We start from the raw sequence: 15372 nt of genomic DNA, 5'->3' as shown, positions 1-15372 counted from the left end.
CAAGGGCCAAAAAGGATGATCTGGGGAATCTGTATATCAGTGAAATTTATATTCATACATAAGCATTAGAACCAATTATTAAAAAGACAATTTATAAGCATCTAGAAGATATGAAAGCTGTAAAACAGGAGCTAACATGAATTTGCCAAGAACGTGCTTCTGTCAAAATAATACAACTTCCTCCTGTAACTGAACATCTCGCCCAATGATCGCAGCAATAGATACACTAACTCTCAACTGTAGTAAAGCTTATCAAAATGTTTTGGAGCTATTCCATGCTACATTTCCATTAGCAACCTTTGGAAAAATAATTATATGAGAGCAACGTGGTTCAAAACTAAAACTCAGTGTCCATATTAACATTTTATTATCAAGGTGGAAAACAAGTGGTCATAATTCATTTAATTGATAGCTTAGAAAACAGAACAGAATATACCTATATGGAATTTGCAAAAGCCAAGTTAAGTCAAAAGCACTTTGTAAGCCAAAAATTAGAAGTCAGAATCATCTTGGTAATTGGAGAAATGGTTTAAAAATCAACAATACATAAAAATACAAAATAATGTAAGAAATCAAATGGAGAAATACAAAAGGGGAAAAGAACAGATAGGCAGCAATAAAGTGGGAACAGATCTGGTATTGGGAAAAAATAAGCCTTTTCAAATTGCATCAGTCTAATAAGATACTAACTGTTGTTATAAAATTTGCCTTGTTATCGTAGAACACGTAACTTAAGGACCAAATTTTCACAAATACATTCTTACACACCTGGAAAATGCATACCAAGCATGGGAAACAACACACATTTTTCTTGAGAAATCTATTTACTTGCCTGTAGCATCCCTGTTAGTTCTTTTATCTATGTACATTACATGTAAAGAGTAAATTTCTGTTTTGAAAAATTGTCCTTGGATATTCATAAGAAAACCCTTTGAAATAAAATTTTATCTACATTTTGCTCAGCTGTAACCATTTCAATATAATATTTGATCATTTTAGAAATTGAATATACTATTTCAATATTTACACTTTCAGTTTCTTAATGCATACTTCAGGTTCCAATTTCTCACATTCTCTATCATGTTTTAATGGTAAGTGGTAGTAAATAAGATCAGGAAGCACTCCTTAGGTGTTCAAATAAACAACTGTTGACATCAAAATCAAAACTTGAAATTAATATACCAGACACTAATTAGCATAACAGAAATTTAGTGTAATAGACTTTTCTCAAACTGAAGTATATCAATTGATACACAATCCTGTCAGAGTCTTACCATTAATTACAGGGGTATAAACAACAATTCCAACTAAGTTAGGATCGGATACAGTTGTGTCCAGAATAAGGCCACCAATACTGAAAAACAAAGTACAATATTTAGAATAAGGCAAGAAGTTACATTAATGAGTATTTCAAAACTTTTTATCAATCTGTCTTAGAACATCTTCAAGCCACAATTTTCTTCTCAGTTCATCTTCCCGTCTGCCATCATCTCGTTCTCAGCTACAGAGTAACATCACTATAGTTATTTAAGTATTAAAATTGACTTACTGTATAACAAAGATGATAGAATTTCAGCCAATCAATCCACTTTTTAGGTTAATGGTTTTCATTTGACTAAATAGGGAGATTAATACCTCACGATTTCATTCATTTGATGCTGCACAATTCTGCTCGGTCGTTGCCACAGGCTACTGCTGGCAACTATTGGGGAGGCCCCACTCATTCCCACCCGTCACTTACATTTCTAAATTCCTTGTTTTGGGAAGATTAAAGTTTATTCACACTCTACATTCTAGAGGCTCCTTAAATGTTCCTGTTAAGTACAATCTAGTGTTAAATAAGTTATATAGAGACACAGGGTGACTATCAAGACGAAGCAAGACAAGTAGACTTACCTGCTTATAACCATGGCAGTTATAACAGGCTCCCATCCTGAATGGAGAACAGTTCTGGTAGCTGGGTGTTTGGCAGCTATGACAATCCCCATCGGAGTCAGAGCCAAAAAAAAGGCACCAACCAAAGGAGATACATAGTAATATGTCTCTGAAATAATAATATAGAAAAAAAACCCAAAAAAACCTGGTTTACTTTCAAGACATTCCTGTAAGTTTCTCCTTATTTACAACCCTAAAATAAATTATAATCTACCTCATGCAGTTGAGGAATTTTAATAGTCTTTATCACTACTGTACCTAAAGTTTCAACTACTGCACTAAATAAGATTGTTAACATCTGCCATCTGTGATCAGTCTCCCATCTTCTCAAGGACAGAACTATCTCTGCGAAGTAAGAGTTTTGAAGAGGATTTTTGTATGATACTTTATGATAAAAAGGATGTGGAATATAAAACATTATTTCATAACATATCTACTAAAAAAAAGAAACTGAACATATTGAAAATGTACTTTGTTTATACACAAAGTCATAGTATATGTACACCCCCTTCTTTCCAAAGCACAGATAATATGGTAATCTTCCCAGAAATAGCGTATCTAAAATGATGCAAGCACAATGTGTAATACTGAGACATTTGTATCAGCAGCTCAGTTGTTTTACAACCAGTCTGAATCTGAAAATTCGCAGCCACAATTCTGCTGATTGCACTGTCCATCAGAACTGCATCATATTTCATAGGAACACAACAGCAGACACCAGCTTATTCACACTCTACATTCTAGAGGCTCCTTAAATGTTCCTGTTAAGTACAATCTAGTGTTAAATAAGTTATATAGAGACACAGGGTGACTATCAAGACGAAGCAAGACAAGTAGACTTACCTGCTTATAACCATGGCAGTTATAACAGGCTCCCATCCTGAATGGAGAACAGTTCTGGTAGCTGGGTGTTTGGCAGCTATGACAATCCCCATCGGAGTCAGAGCCAAAAAAAAGGCACCAACCAAAGGAGATACATAGTAATATGTCTCTGAAATAATAATATAGAAAAAAAACCCAAAAAAACCTGGTTTACTTTCAAGACATTCCTGTAAGTTTCTCCTTATTTACAACCCTAAAATAAATTATAATCTACCTCATGCAGTTGAGGAATTTTAATAGTCTTTATCACTACTGTACCTAAAGTTTCAACTACTGCACTAAATAAGATTGTTAACATCTGCCATCTGTGATCACTGTCTCCCATCTTCTCAAGGACAGAACTATCTCTGCGAAGTAAGAGTTTTGAAGAGGATTTTTGTATGATACTTTATGATAAAAAGGATGTGGAATATAAAACATTATTTCATAACATATCTACTAAAAAAAAGAAACTGAACATATTGAAAATGTACTTTGTTTATACACAAAGTCATAGTATATGTACACCCCCTTCTTTCCAAAGCACAGATAATATGGTAATCTTCCCAGAAATAGCGTATCTAAAATGATGCAAGCACAATGTGTAATACTGAGACATTTGTATCAGCAGCTCAGTTGTTTTACAACCAGTCTGAATCTGAAAATTCGCAGCCACAATTCTGCTGATTGCACTGTCCATCAGAACTGCATCATATTTCATAGGAACACAACAGCAGACACCAGTGAGTACCACCATAAAGCTGAGCTACTAAGGCAAATGGCTGCCTCCACAGAAAGAATACTATTTTTTTCAGGTTACTTGGTTTTATAATCCTATCCACACAGAAGCTGTTACAGTGATCCAAGACTTCCTAATTCAACAGTAAGGTAAATAATGGAAAATTTATCCTAATGGCAAATATATATAAACTATGCAAACATGCCACTTTTACATATATTTCGTTTTATGAGAAATGTGGTCATGTTTTTAATGTTAAATACATTTTGTCTAAACTTTCAGAATTTGGACAAGTCTTAATGCAAAATACACTTTAAATCAACAGGTTGAAGTAGTTAATGTAGAACACACAAACACTTTACCAAAGAAGAATGTTTAGTACATAAAAAAGTATTCTCAGCCATGTATTACAGCTTATTACAAAGGCTGCAAATTCAAGCAATTACTACTTTGATGTTATCTTGGTGGACCTATAATTACTCCTGGAAAAATGGCTGTAGTGTTTTTAGAAGTTACTATCCTTCTGCATTGACTGGTAGACTAGTAACAACCTCTGCAGCAGAGCCAGTGAAAAGATAGTAAGATACTTTTTACTGTGTAAGCTAAAAGTAGAAAGCTACTAGAATGAGACAAAGCCCAAAAGAGAATTTTTTTTTTTCCTTTCCTCATCTAACTATTCTACAGTATATTAATGCCTCCTTCCTTTGTGGCATGTTTTTTCTTCCTCTTTTTGTGAACTAAGAGGCAGGCCCTATGTAAAAAGGTCTTACTCAAAAGAGTACACACAATACATGATTTCTTTATTTGATAATTACGGTTTTGTTTTATCAAACTCAGTAAAAAAGACACTAAAATTGGTCACATGGAAAGGCATCATTCATTCTACATCTATTTATTTTAAATTTTGAAACTTCCCTCCTTTTCCTCTCTCTTTTTTCCCTTCTCTTTTTTTTTTCCCCCTCAGGACACAAATCATACTGTATTCCTGCTACTTTTTCTTTCTCCTTCTCTGTCTGTTCCTCTCATATAGAACCAAGGTGAGGCATTAGCATGTACCAGATGCCCAAGAAGTGATTTAAAGGTCAGAATGAGAGAATAGCTCTAATGTAGTATTTTTAGAAAAATATAAAAGGGCACAAAATAAATTCAAAGTCTTTGGCACATTTTTGGAGAGGTTGCCAATTTTATTAAAAGGTAAAGTCTGCTGGTTGGCAAAGATCCTCTGTTGCAAACAAACATTGAACAGCAAAATACAGATGCGATGACCAGCATTACCCTAATTAATCACTGATTTTTGAAATTCTTACACTTGTACATCAACTATTAGCCCACTGTACTCTTTATTACAGGGCTCCTACCAACACAGGAAAGGAAATAAAAGTTCAGAAAAAGTATGTCTTTTACAATAATTTCTTTTTTATTCCCACTAACAACTTAAAGAACTTGTTAGAATGTGTTCATGAAAAAAGGGAGAGTACTTAACTACCTGCACCAGCCTCCAAGCTTGGAGAGCTAGTCCAGGAACGTAGCCCAAGAATTATGAAGAACACTAAAAATAAATAAAGTATATAATTCCTTTCTTCTGGGGAAAAAAAAAGCACACATAGATAAAACTGAAATCAGTCAAGCCAATGAACAATGAATACTAACCTAGAATTATTTAATAGACAACTTCTAAATAAATAATAATAATGTAAAATATAAAATATACATACACATGTCATCCTGCCACAGAAATGCTTTGTAAGAAGTTTAAAAAAAATGGAAAAAAAATGAGAAGAGAGTCTCGCTAGTGTATAATGACTCATGAATTTTAACCAAAATAAATATCATTTACATCTGCAGTGCAACAGGATCATTCCAGAAATCAGCAAGTAGCCAAAAGCAAGGGCAGCTTTACAAATCTTAGAAAACATGACTAACCTATGGCTGATTATCAAACCTTTCACTAGTTGAATTTGACACATTTTAAGGTAGTTAACAGCAGCTACAGTCAAAAAAGGAAACATGCATTCACAAAATGACACAAGGTGTCATTTTTACAGCAAACAAAGCAAAAGTTAGATGAACTTTCAAGGGGGTGAATATGTGTTTTATAGCAATAAAACCAAAGTGCATAGTGATATAAAAGACAATGACATGAAACAAAATGCAGACAGTGGGTTTTTTACACACTAAGACAGGACTTTTAAGACTACACAGCAATGGCCTAGCTTTGTTTCTCTGAGTCAACAGCAAGAGGAGTTAAATTTTTTGGCCTTGTTGTTCAACATTTTAATGTGTATAAATGTCTTAATTTTACTGCGGAGAAAAGTACATAGAAAACCTACAAAATAGGGTTTATATGCAAGTCCTTTAGATGGAGTTGGACATAAACTGGACCGTAAAAGCTACCTCATTGTTGCAATACTGTCATAAGTTTCTTCTTAAGAAGAATGAAAGCCAGGAGTAGCTCAGGACACAGCCAGAGCTTAGATTATTTTTTAAAAAAACCTTCTGCTATGATAATATACTAGCACTTTATTGGGATTCTCTGTTCTAAAGTGCTAGAGTGAATGGTAAATAAATGAATAAATAGACCACCAACCATACCCATGCTGCTAAATAAGGAGGAAATGAGGTATGCATATTAGTCTGTTTACAAGTTTTAGACCAGACAACTGAAATTCACCCTACCTGAGTTTTTTAATGCAAAGATGATGTAAAAATTAAGGCAAGGCAGCTGCTTCCTACGAGAACTCAAAATTCTACTGCCTATTAAGTTTAATTAAAACCAGAACTATAGAAGCAATTAATAGTTTCCAATTATATTACAGAATCTGTCACAAGTGAGCAATGATAGATGCCAGTTACCTAGAGGACCCATGAAACTACTCAGCTCCAGCCTAACTCTTGGGAACAGAGTGCAGGACTTTTTTTTTTTTTTAAGCTATGGAAGATCTACACCTTACTATAAGAATCTAAAAAGACATTAACCTCAAGATGCATCTTTTAAGGAAGGGTGGGCCATCTTCCTTCTCATACTTGATTCACAGAAGAAGAAAATGTATTCTACAATAGTTGGAGAATGGGAAGAGAGAATAAATTACTCCTCTTTTCAGGGCTCACCACTCCATTTGTGATAGATTTATAGCAGGTAGCTTACATGGCAAAAGGAATCTTGCTCAACCTGGCTCTGCTATAGAATTTGTACCATCTGACAGTGGAAGATCAACTCCTAAAAGCACTCAACTCTTCAATGAACTTCTGACTGTGACTTTAAATTAAAAAAGGAAGGAGGGAAGAGGAAAGAGACAAGGTTCTCAACTGAGTCCTTACTAATCTTCATTTACTTTAAGCTCTCATGCCCTTAATAAACAGTGATATAAATTAATCTTCTAGTTCGGAGAACTCAGATGCTTAATGTATTTTTACTCCTTGTTCAGGGTATCTACTGTGACATACCGTTCAGTGCAGTGCCCCTGAAAACAATGCAACCTCTAGTAGGAATTAGAGGTAAATTGGAAATATACTACTTCAAAGTAACTGGTAGGAACCTGAAAATAATAATGTGAATAACACAATTCATCTTCTCAACCCAGATCCAACATGCACGAGAGATAACTGCATATATTTAAGCCACGTTCTGTGAGAAAAAATGAAAGCTTTAAATGAAGTCTTCAGATCATTACTGACAAATGACAAGCAACACGGACCTCCAGAATTTAATATACTGGGTCTTTCTATTCCAGAGCATTCCCCATTTTCTGATGGAGGAACTGGAGCCGGGTCCCAGCGGCGGTCCTGGGGAGCCCTCTAGTGCTTTCCCCCAGCTATTTAACAACGATTCACAGATACAGTTCTTTTAATTGTGAAGACATAAAGAGCAGTTAAATTTTGCTGTGTAAATCCCCATCTTTGATGGCTTTGCCATTATTTTTAAAACACTTGGATGAACTTTCAAGAAATTATATGTATGATGGTGATCAAACAAGTTGTTTCATTTGTCCCTAGCCTAGGTAAAAATGCTATGGTCCTTTTTCCCTGCCTCTTCTGGCTATGCCATGAAGCATTATATCAAACCAAAGGCTGAGCACAGCTGTACAGCTCTGTTATAGACAAACATAAAGCTTGTACATAAATAATTTCCCCCATGTCTTGTTATCTGAAAACACTCTTCCGATGCTGAGAGAAGCTAGCAACTGTCACTTTTGTTTCAGTACATTTGAGTAGTTAGGCTAATAAATCATAGGGAAAAATAGTTAATCCCGAATACAGTTCAGAGGTGAATCCCACCTGCTTCACTACTAGCCCATAAACTGTGGGTTTCTTTATAACATTCCCATTGTGCTTGTTATTCTAGCACTGAGAAAGCAGGGAAATGACAGAAAGAATATAAGTACGTCTGTGCTGGGTGAGGCCAAAGGGCTCAGCAAGTCCAGTATCCTGTGTCTGACTATGGTCAATAGTTCAGGCTTGTGGAAAGAATAAAAGAAAATGACAAATTTAGAGTGATGCTTCTTCCAGTGTGCTCTGCCAGCTTCCGCTGCTGTCTGCCTCAGGAATTTCATCACTCAAGTTTCTGTCTGCATCTGTCTGTTCAATACTCCTCAATGGATTCTTCTCTGATTAATTTATCTAAATAATTTTCTAAAATCACTTTGGTCCTCTTAACACACTATGGCAGTAAGTTCCACATCCCAATCACATATTGTGTGAAAAGTTTAACTTTTTTTTAACTTGTTGCCTAATCATCTTCTGAATGTCTCTTCCCTGCCATTCACAATTTTATATACCTCTCCTGAGCTGAAGCTACTCCATACTTTTATTCCTTGTTACTATTTCATAGTTCAAATTACATGCATCTTGGAAACCACACATTTCCAAGGGCTTTGTGGTATGTTCTTACTTTAGAAAGACTCTCTGTTTCCAAAGAGAAAGAAATACAAAGACATTGAAAAATTATAAAGAGCAGAAGCAGCTATTTTAGCGGTCACTAGACAATTACATATATCACCAAAAGAGAAGTATTTCCAGAAGACCATATGTGGTGGTGCATCCCCTCCCACTTTTTTCTCCTGGACCACTTTACAATGTCAGGAATTCCCGCCAGACCTTGGCCTTTGTGTAATGAGTTGGACAGTTAAGCTCCCCTTAACCGTACCAGGAACTCCTATGAGGCTGAGGCAGGGAGCGGCACTGTCTGTACTAGAAACACTGGTTGACTGGTCAGGCAGGGAGTGAGAACAGGAATAATCAGTTATCCCCTGACAGCCTTGGAACATGCCTCACCTGGGTCGTAACCCAAGCAAAGCGGTACCATTGTTATTGGAATTCCAGTAATTACCGACCAGACTGTGGTCAGGATGAAAATTTACTAATGGCTAAACCCAATCATCTCACGACCCTGTAAACAGCGGTCCTAAGTGAGGCCTTTTGAGCTCTCCTGGACCGCAGCAGGCTGCAACCAGCATCTCCCTCTGAGTGGGGTGGTTCTCAGAGCTCGCAAACTCTCAAGTTTGCAAAAATTGGAGGTCCATCACTGAAGATCAACAGTGGAGCCTGGGCTGAAACCCTTCACTCTTGAGGCTCAACCCTCGCCTGTTGAGAAATGTTGAGACATTTGATGTGAATATTTCACTGAACTTGAGGGGAATTTTTAACAGCTATACCTTTATATATATACACATATATATAAATATATATATATATAAAAAACATAAAAATAATCATGTCTATGTGTATGCACGTGTGAATCAATTTAAGTAATCTGTAAACGTGTGATTTGATTACAAAGTGAGTCTGTCATGATTGTAATTGACTCTGTGAACGTTAATTTCATCCATGATTAAGTTCTGCTAAAAATCTTGTGGTCCACCTTAAAACTGAATAAACCTTAGGCTGCTGCTAGACATATATTATCCTTCAACATAAACCGTTGACCAAGTCTGAGCCTAGCTGCACTTAGACTCCTCTCTGAGAAGTTTAGAAAGCAAGGGGGGCTACTCTGAAACTTCTGACTCAACAGGAGGGTCCTCCTTATTCTCTGCATCCGTGGTCTCTCTGTGAATCATTCTAACTCGAGCGTAACTTAATTTTCCTTTGTGTACTTCTTCCATGCAGTAATAGAGTGAATGTTGCCATTTTTGAATCTTTAACTAAGTTGCTTTTTTAATTAAAAAAAATTTTGTCAAACCAGTTTATTAATCGACTGGTGATTGAGTGCAATTAAAACGTCACAATCCAATCCTGTGATTTGCTGTAAAGGCACAAATAAATTCTAAACTGCTACTAAATCAAATTGTGTAAAATCACTCATTCGCAACAAATTGGCGTAGTTAGCAGGATTCACAGATTCATTCATGACACCATATAGAAAGAAAATTGGGAGTAACTCTTAGAATTGTACTTGAGTGCACTAATTCTTCCCCCTACACGTGTGGGATCTGCTTTACAGCTACAGTGGCCAACTAAAAGGTGAGTGGCCATGACAGCTGTAGAATTAGCAAAGGATCAGTTCAAACTGGCCTCGATTCTTTTTTTATTCCTCTGAGGTATGTTAGGCCATCTGTAACTAGAGATGTAAATTACTGGAAATGTGTGAAAGCAAGAGAGAAGTCCAAGTTTCTTTCCCCATCTCCTTTTTGGTGTTGAGTGGTTTTTGTTTGGATTTTTTAGATTTACAAAAAAAAAAAAAAAAGAAAAAAAAAAGCATGTTTTAGGAGAAACTGAAATATTATCAGTAATTAATTACTCCTTTAAAAAAAAAGAAACATATCTGTAATTTATATAAATTTACATAAAACATAGGAAGCAGTACTAGATATATTCACAAAGTAATATATGTTGTTTATTTACAAATGACAAATGTAGCTACTAATACAATCCAGCTACAATTAAAATACCAGCACATGTAACTAAGTTTTGCCAGTGGACACAACTGAAAAAAAAAAGAAAGGGAGTAGAGGAAGTTGTTTAAAAACAGTAGGACTCAGTATTAATGATTTAACGTCTTTGAGTCATAGGGTTTCAACTTAGGCAATTATATAGAGAACATTATAATGCAAATACATAAGAAAGTAAAACTTGTAGGGAAAGTATTTAGGAAACAAATGAAAAATCAATCACTGGCCTATTCATTACAATGTAGTTTACAAAGCAAAATTTTGAAAACCAAAATGAAGTTTGACCTATAGTGCATAAGTTTCTGAAAAACTTCATTTTAAATACTTGCTAATAACATTCAAAGCCTGAAGTCTAGCATTAATTATTTTAAATCAGACACAGTCCTGATCAGAATAAATTTAGTCATAACTGCAAATCTAATCTCCATGTTAACCCAGATTTGGCAACACCCATAAAACTCCACACCTACACAGATAGCTAGTATATGCCAATAATCCCAGCTAACTCTCTCCTAGCTAACTCCTTTCCATCTAGCTGGTACACCAACTTCCTTGGCACTTCATTGACTAGCACAAACCCTAATTTTGAACTGAATTCCAGTCCAACATAACAATTGTTGGGACCTGAAATCTATTTTAAGCAGAATAACCCAATGTTCCAGTCTAGGAAGACTTTTGGGCATAGCAGTAAGTCTAGATAAACAGTATCTAGTGAACTAAACTCTAATTATTATCCTAGTCCCGGCATTAGCTAGAGACACCAAATTTCATGAGAACAGAAGCTTCTTCTCTGTTCTTCTTATAAGGAGAAAAGAAAACACAACGGTTAATTTTCTAATTTTCTTTTCACTGCAAGTCAATAACCTTCCTTAAAGGGAGTACCTAAAGGAAGTATTTGAGAAATAAGTTATTAGAATATAATATAAATTATTTAAATATAGTTATGAAATAAAAAATACCATTTAAGTTTTTTTAAAATATAGAAAATATTAAAAATGGCTGTATTGCACACTGATACATTTACTCTGACATCATGTCAACACTTTCTAAAAATGAAAAATCAAATACTGAAAATATGAAAACTTCAGTTGAAAACTAAGAAACAAAATGGCAAATCACACCAAGGTAGCTTGAGTCTTATTAGATAGCTTTTCTGACTGATGTAATACACAGAACAACTCAAATTTTTACATAAAAAGGCTTGAACAATGAGCATATATGTAAATAATATATGTGATATATATCTATATCTCAACATGTCTGGTAAAACAATTATGGACAACACTAAATTTGGCCTGTGGTACACTATAATTGTCTACAATTATGTCTTTTAAAACACAATATACTTTAAATAGTTTCTAAGGAAGGAGTCAGCTGCAGGAATAATTTAATTTTAAATACTGTTCTGAACATTCTTCTCCACCTGTGAGAAAATGCTTTCACACTTTCTGTTTCTTCATGGGGGAGATGAAGAAACAGGAAGAAAAAGACTGATTTTTGAGTTCCTCATTCTCATTTTCAGAGCTCCTGTCTCCTTTGTGACAATCAAGCATTTCATTACAACAGCTACTATCTGAGCATGGTTCTAATAATATTATAGACATATTCATTTTTAGCAGACATTGTGATGATGGACATCTTTCAGTGGTCTGCTCTTTTAAGAGAGTAAGATTTAGACAGTACAGGTCCTAGAAATCAGAAGAACAGTTTCAAAGGGACTATAGAAACAGGCAAATAACTGGTAAATGAGAAGAATTGCAGACTGAAAAAAAAAATGTCTTTCATAAGGAAATTAGTTTGGAGTTGTTTACGTGTAATTCACCTGTTCATTGTTCTTAGCAGGAAAATAAGCAAACAGTAAAAAACTACGATCAAGAAGCCAGGCAGAATTCATGCATGAAGAAGGCTTAGATCATTGCCCTCTGTAGTCAGAGAAGGTATCTCCTTTGCTGTTTAGCTATTCAGAGTGGTTATACATTTTTTCATCTTTCACGACAGGACTGCTGTTCTGAAGAAAGCTACAGCTGAATTAGCAGATGTATGTTTGAAATATAGTTGCCAAATTTGAAAGACAAAACAAAACGCAGAATTCATGCATGAAGAAGGCTTAGATCATTGCCCTCTGTAGTCAGAGAAGGTATCTCCTTTGCTGTTTAGCTATTCAGAGTGGTTATACATTTTTTCATCTTTCACGACAGGACTGCTGTTCTGAAGAAAGCTACAGCTGAATTAGCAGATGTATGTTTGAAATATAGTCGCCAAATTTGAAAGACAAAACAAAAGAAAACAGAAGAGAGCAGGGCCATTATTTGGAGAAGCTGGAAGTGGTTACTTTGTTTACTGAAAAGTGGAATGAAATGCTGGTAAAATCAAGCACAGGCACAGAGAACAGGGAGGAGACATGGAAGTGTCACACTGTGAGGGAAACAAGATAGGAAAAAGCTGAGGAAACTGGTATTGGAAGCTGGAGTATGGGAGATGAGGAAACAAGTACGTATTGCAATGGGAGCTGCAAAGCACTTGGAAGGAGTCAGAAGGAAACTCACAATAGTCTTTGCGTAATATTTACAAGTCACAGCAATCACAAAGCACAAATCTCTCTAAAATCAGGCTTTACTTCCTTGAATACATACCTGTTGTAGACTTCCTGTTGTTAGTCTAAGTACTTAAATATACTTACTTTGATTTCTGGGCATAGCTGCAGCTCAAGATATATTTAAATGGTGTCTAAACCCACACTCTAACAAAAAAAAGTTCTCAAAGCAGAACTTCTCTTTCAGCAGCTTATTAAGATAGCCAAATCAACTCCTTCCCCTCAGAGCAAGAGGAGAACAATTCAAAAGGGCTCTGGGATGTAAATATTTGATTTAAGGGTGGGCATTCAAGAAAATTTGGAAAAGAAAGCTTCTCTCTCCCCCTCCCCCCCAAGAAAGCAGAGTAAATGCAGCAACTACAGTTTCTAATTCACATGTAGATTGACTGTGATATGTGAGAGTCTTTCAGGTGTTAGTAGATTGTGCCAAGATTGTGGTTAGTGACTTATATAATCTTAAAAAAAGAAAAAGAAAAGATCATGACATAGTGTTGCAACACAAGATTTATCATTCAACAGCATCAATGTCAACAAAAAAGTCAGTCAAACTAAAAGGTTTTCTAAACCTCTCCCTCCCTGCCTTCTCTCCACCCTCCTAACCCAAAAGAGGTTCCAAGGGAGACAGACACACTTAGAAAAATACTTACCAAGGCAAGTATAAAGACCCTGACTTATCCATGCTAGTATAGCAAGAGTGATAAGATCTCCAAAACTTGCTGCTATAGGAGTGGCAACATTGTCAGGATTAATACCAGTCTTCTTTGATCCAACAATAACTCCAACCATTATTATACCTAGATTCAACAAAGAAGACAGTGCAGTAACCATATCTACTGTTGCAACTCCACAGAAAATTACAAGATAATGGCAATTTCAAGCTTGATAAATATGAAGTCAGTGCTTTTTTCCCAGCATGATTGTTCTTCCTACCTGATTGATGTCTGTATTTTTAAGTTTTAGCCATTTTTTAAAATGAGGTTATATATTAAAAAAAATACAATAAGTGCATACACAAAATAATCAAGAACCTTCTGTACAATGACTTATTTTGCTTATGATTAGAATTAGCACTACTGAAATTGTAAATCAGCCATTTTCTGAAGAAAAAAATATGCAGTGTATTATTTCTACACCCCATTAACCTTAGCTGACTGAAATTTAAATTACACTAGGCTGAAAACAACATAAGATTAAATACTTTGACATCTGATATTGTGCAAGATTTCCAGCCATGGACTTAGCACCAAACATCAAGAAGCTACATCATAAATTAAAAACAAGACAACATATAAAAATGTTACTTGCCACACAGTTAAAACATTTTAAATTAGGGATGTTGGTTTCTATTTTTTTCCTATAAACAGCAACAGTAACTTTATAAGAGGCATTTCTCTGCAGAATGCAAGTGTCTGCTAAAAATAAAAATCACATTGTTATTAACAGTCATCTTTGGCATAACCTGAGTAATTTCCCTCTCGTCATATAATACACACAAGAGCTTCAACTGTGTATACTACCTTTTAACTTATTTTAAAGAATTTTTGAAAAATTGCTATTATAGTTTTCATGTATTTTAGCAGTATTATGAATTGTAGGCCAGGTTAGGAGTTCACTTTCAGAGAAACTGCCTGAAGAGTTACACTCCATTAAATTATCAAAAGAAAGAACTGAAATGATCCTGTAAAATCCCAATATTTCAAAAGCGCCTGTTTCACGTGTAGGAGGATAAAGTTTAGAAAGTAATTTCCTGTGCTGGCTCATCACCAGATAACAACAAAAGTTTCTCTTCTTGTCCAAATTATATAAGACAAGTGGAAAAAATGCACTCATATTCCCCAGTTCTCTTGCTGCTCTTAATTCTGTGCATGATCAAACTCAATGGCTTTGCAATCACTAAAAAAAAGCGTGTGCTCTCAATTCCATGCAAAACTTTAATGACTTTGTAATTTTCACATAAGTAAGCATATCAAATCAGTAAAAAAAAAAAAGAAGTTATACATTTTACTTGACTTACTATTATTAAAACTACTGACTGTGTACTGACTTCATTAAGAATATGTCACAAGTAGAAGTACTTTTTTCTCCCCCTCGTGTCAATTAAGTACCGCCTTTTATGGTTAAATGTTTCTTGACAATTGGGAAGAGAAGATTGAATTCATCACACCATATGGCTCCAGATAGACATTGGCACTGTTTGTAGAGAGGGACTTGAACTTGGCCCAAATCCTTCATGTAACAAGCTAATTTGTTCACTTCAGATACAAAGCAGAGCACAAACTAACATTTAAGCAGCATGGACAGCCAGGGATTCAGCTGAGCTAACATCCAGGCTCACTTAGTTCCACCGGGTTAGAATATAT

The 15372-nt window shown here is 35.2% G+C and overlaps 1 protein-coding gene across 1 annotated transcript in view; it reads right to left on the bottom strand.

Annotated features, from left to right (window-relative positions):
• Positions 1-15372, bottom strand: part of SLC41A2 (solute carrier family 41 member 2) — a 51170-nt gene that overhangs the window by 24747 nt on the left and 11051 nt on the right. Inside the window, exons 5-7 of the mRNA XM_009646058.2 lie at positions 13660-13806; positions 2779-2926; positions 1275-1354 (exon numbers count right to left, since the gene is read on the bottom strand). Of these exons, the coding sequence (XP_009644353.1) occupies positions 1275-1354; positions 2779-2926; positions 13660-13806 (375 nt within the window). The remainder of the gene's footprint in view (positions 1-1274; positions 1355-2778; positions 2927-13659; positions 13807-15372) is intronic.

This window comes from Egretta garzetta, unplaced genomic scaffold (assembly GCF_000687185.1).
Source record: "Egretta garzetta isolate BGI_Z169 unplaced genomic scaffold, ASM68718v1 scaffold159, whole genome shotgun sequence".
In the NCBI taxonomy this organism is placed as follows: domain Eukaryota; kingdom Metazoa; phylum Chordata; class Aves; order Pelecaniformes; family Ardeidae; genus Egretta; species Egretta garzetta.
The sequence above is the reverse complement of the archived record's forward strand: the minus strand, read 5'-3'. Positions and strand labels throughout refer to the sequence as shown.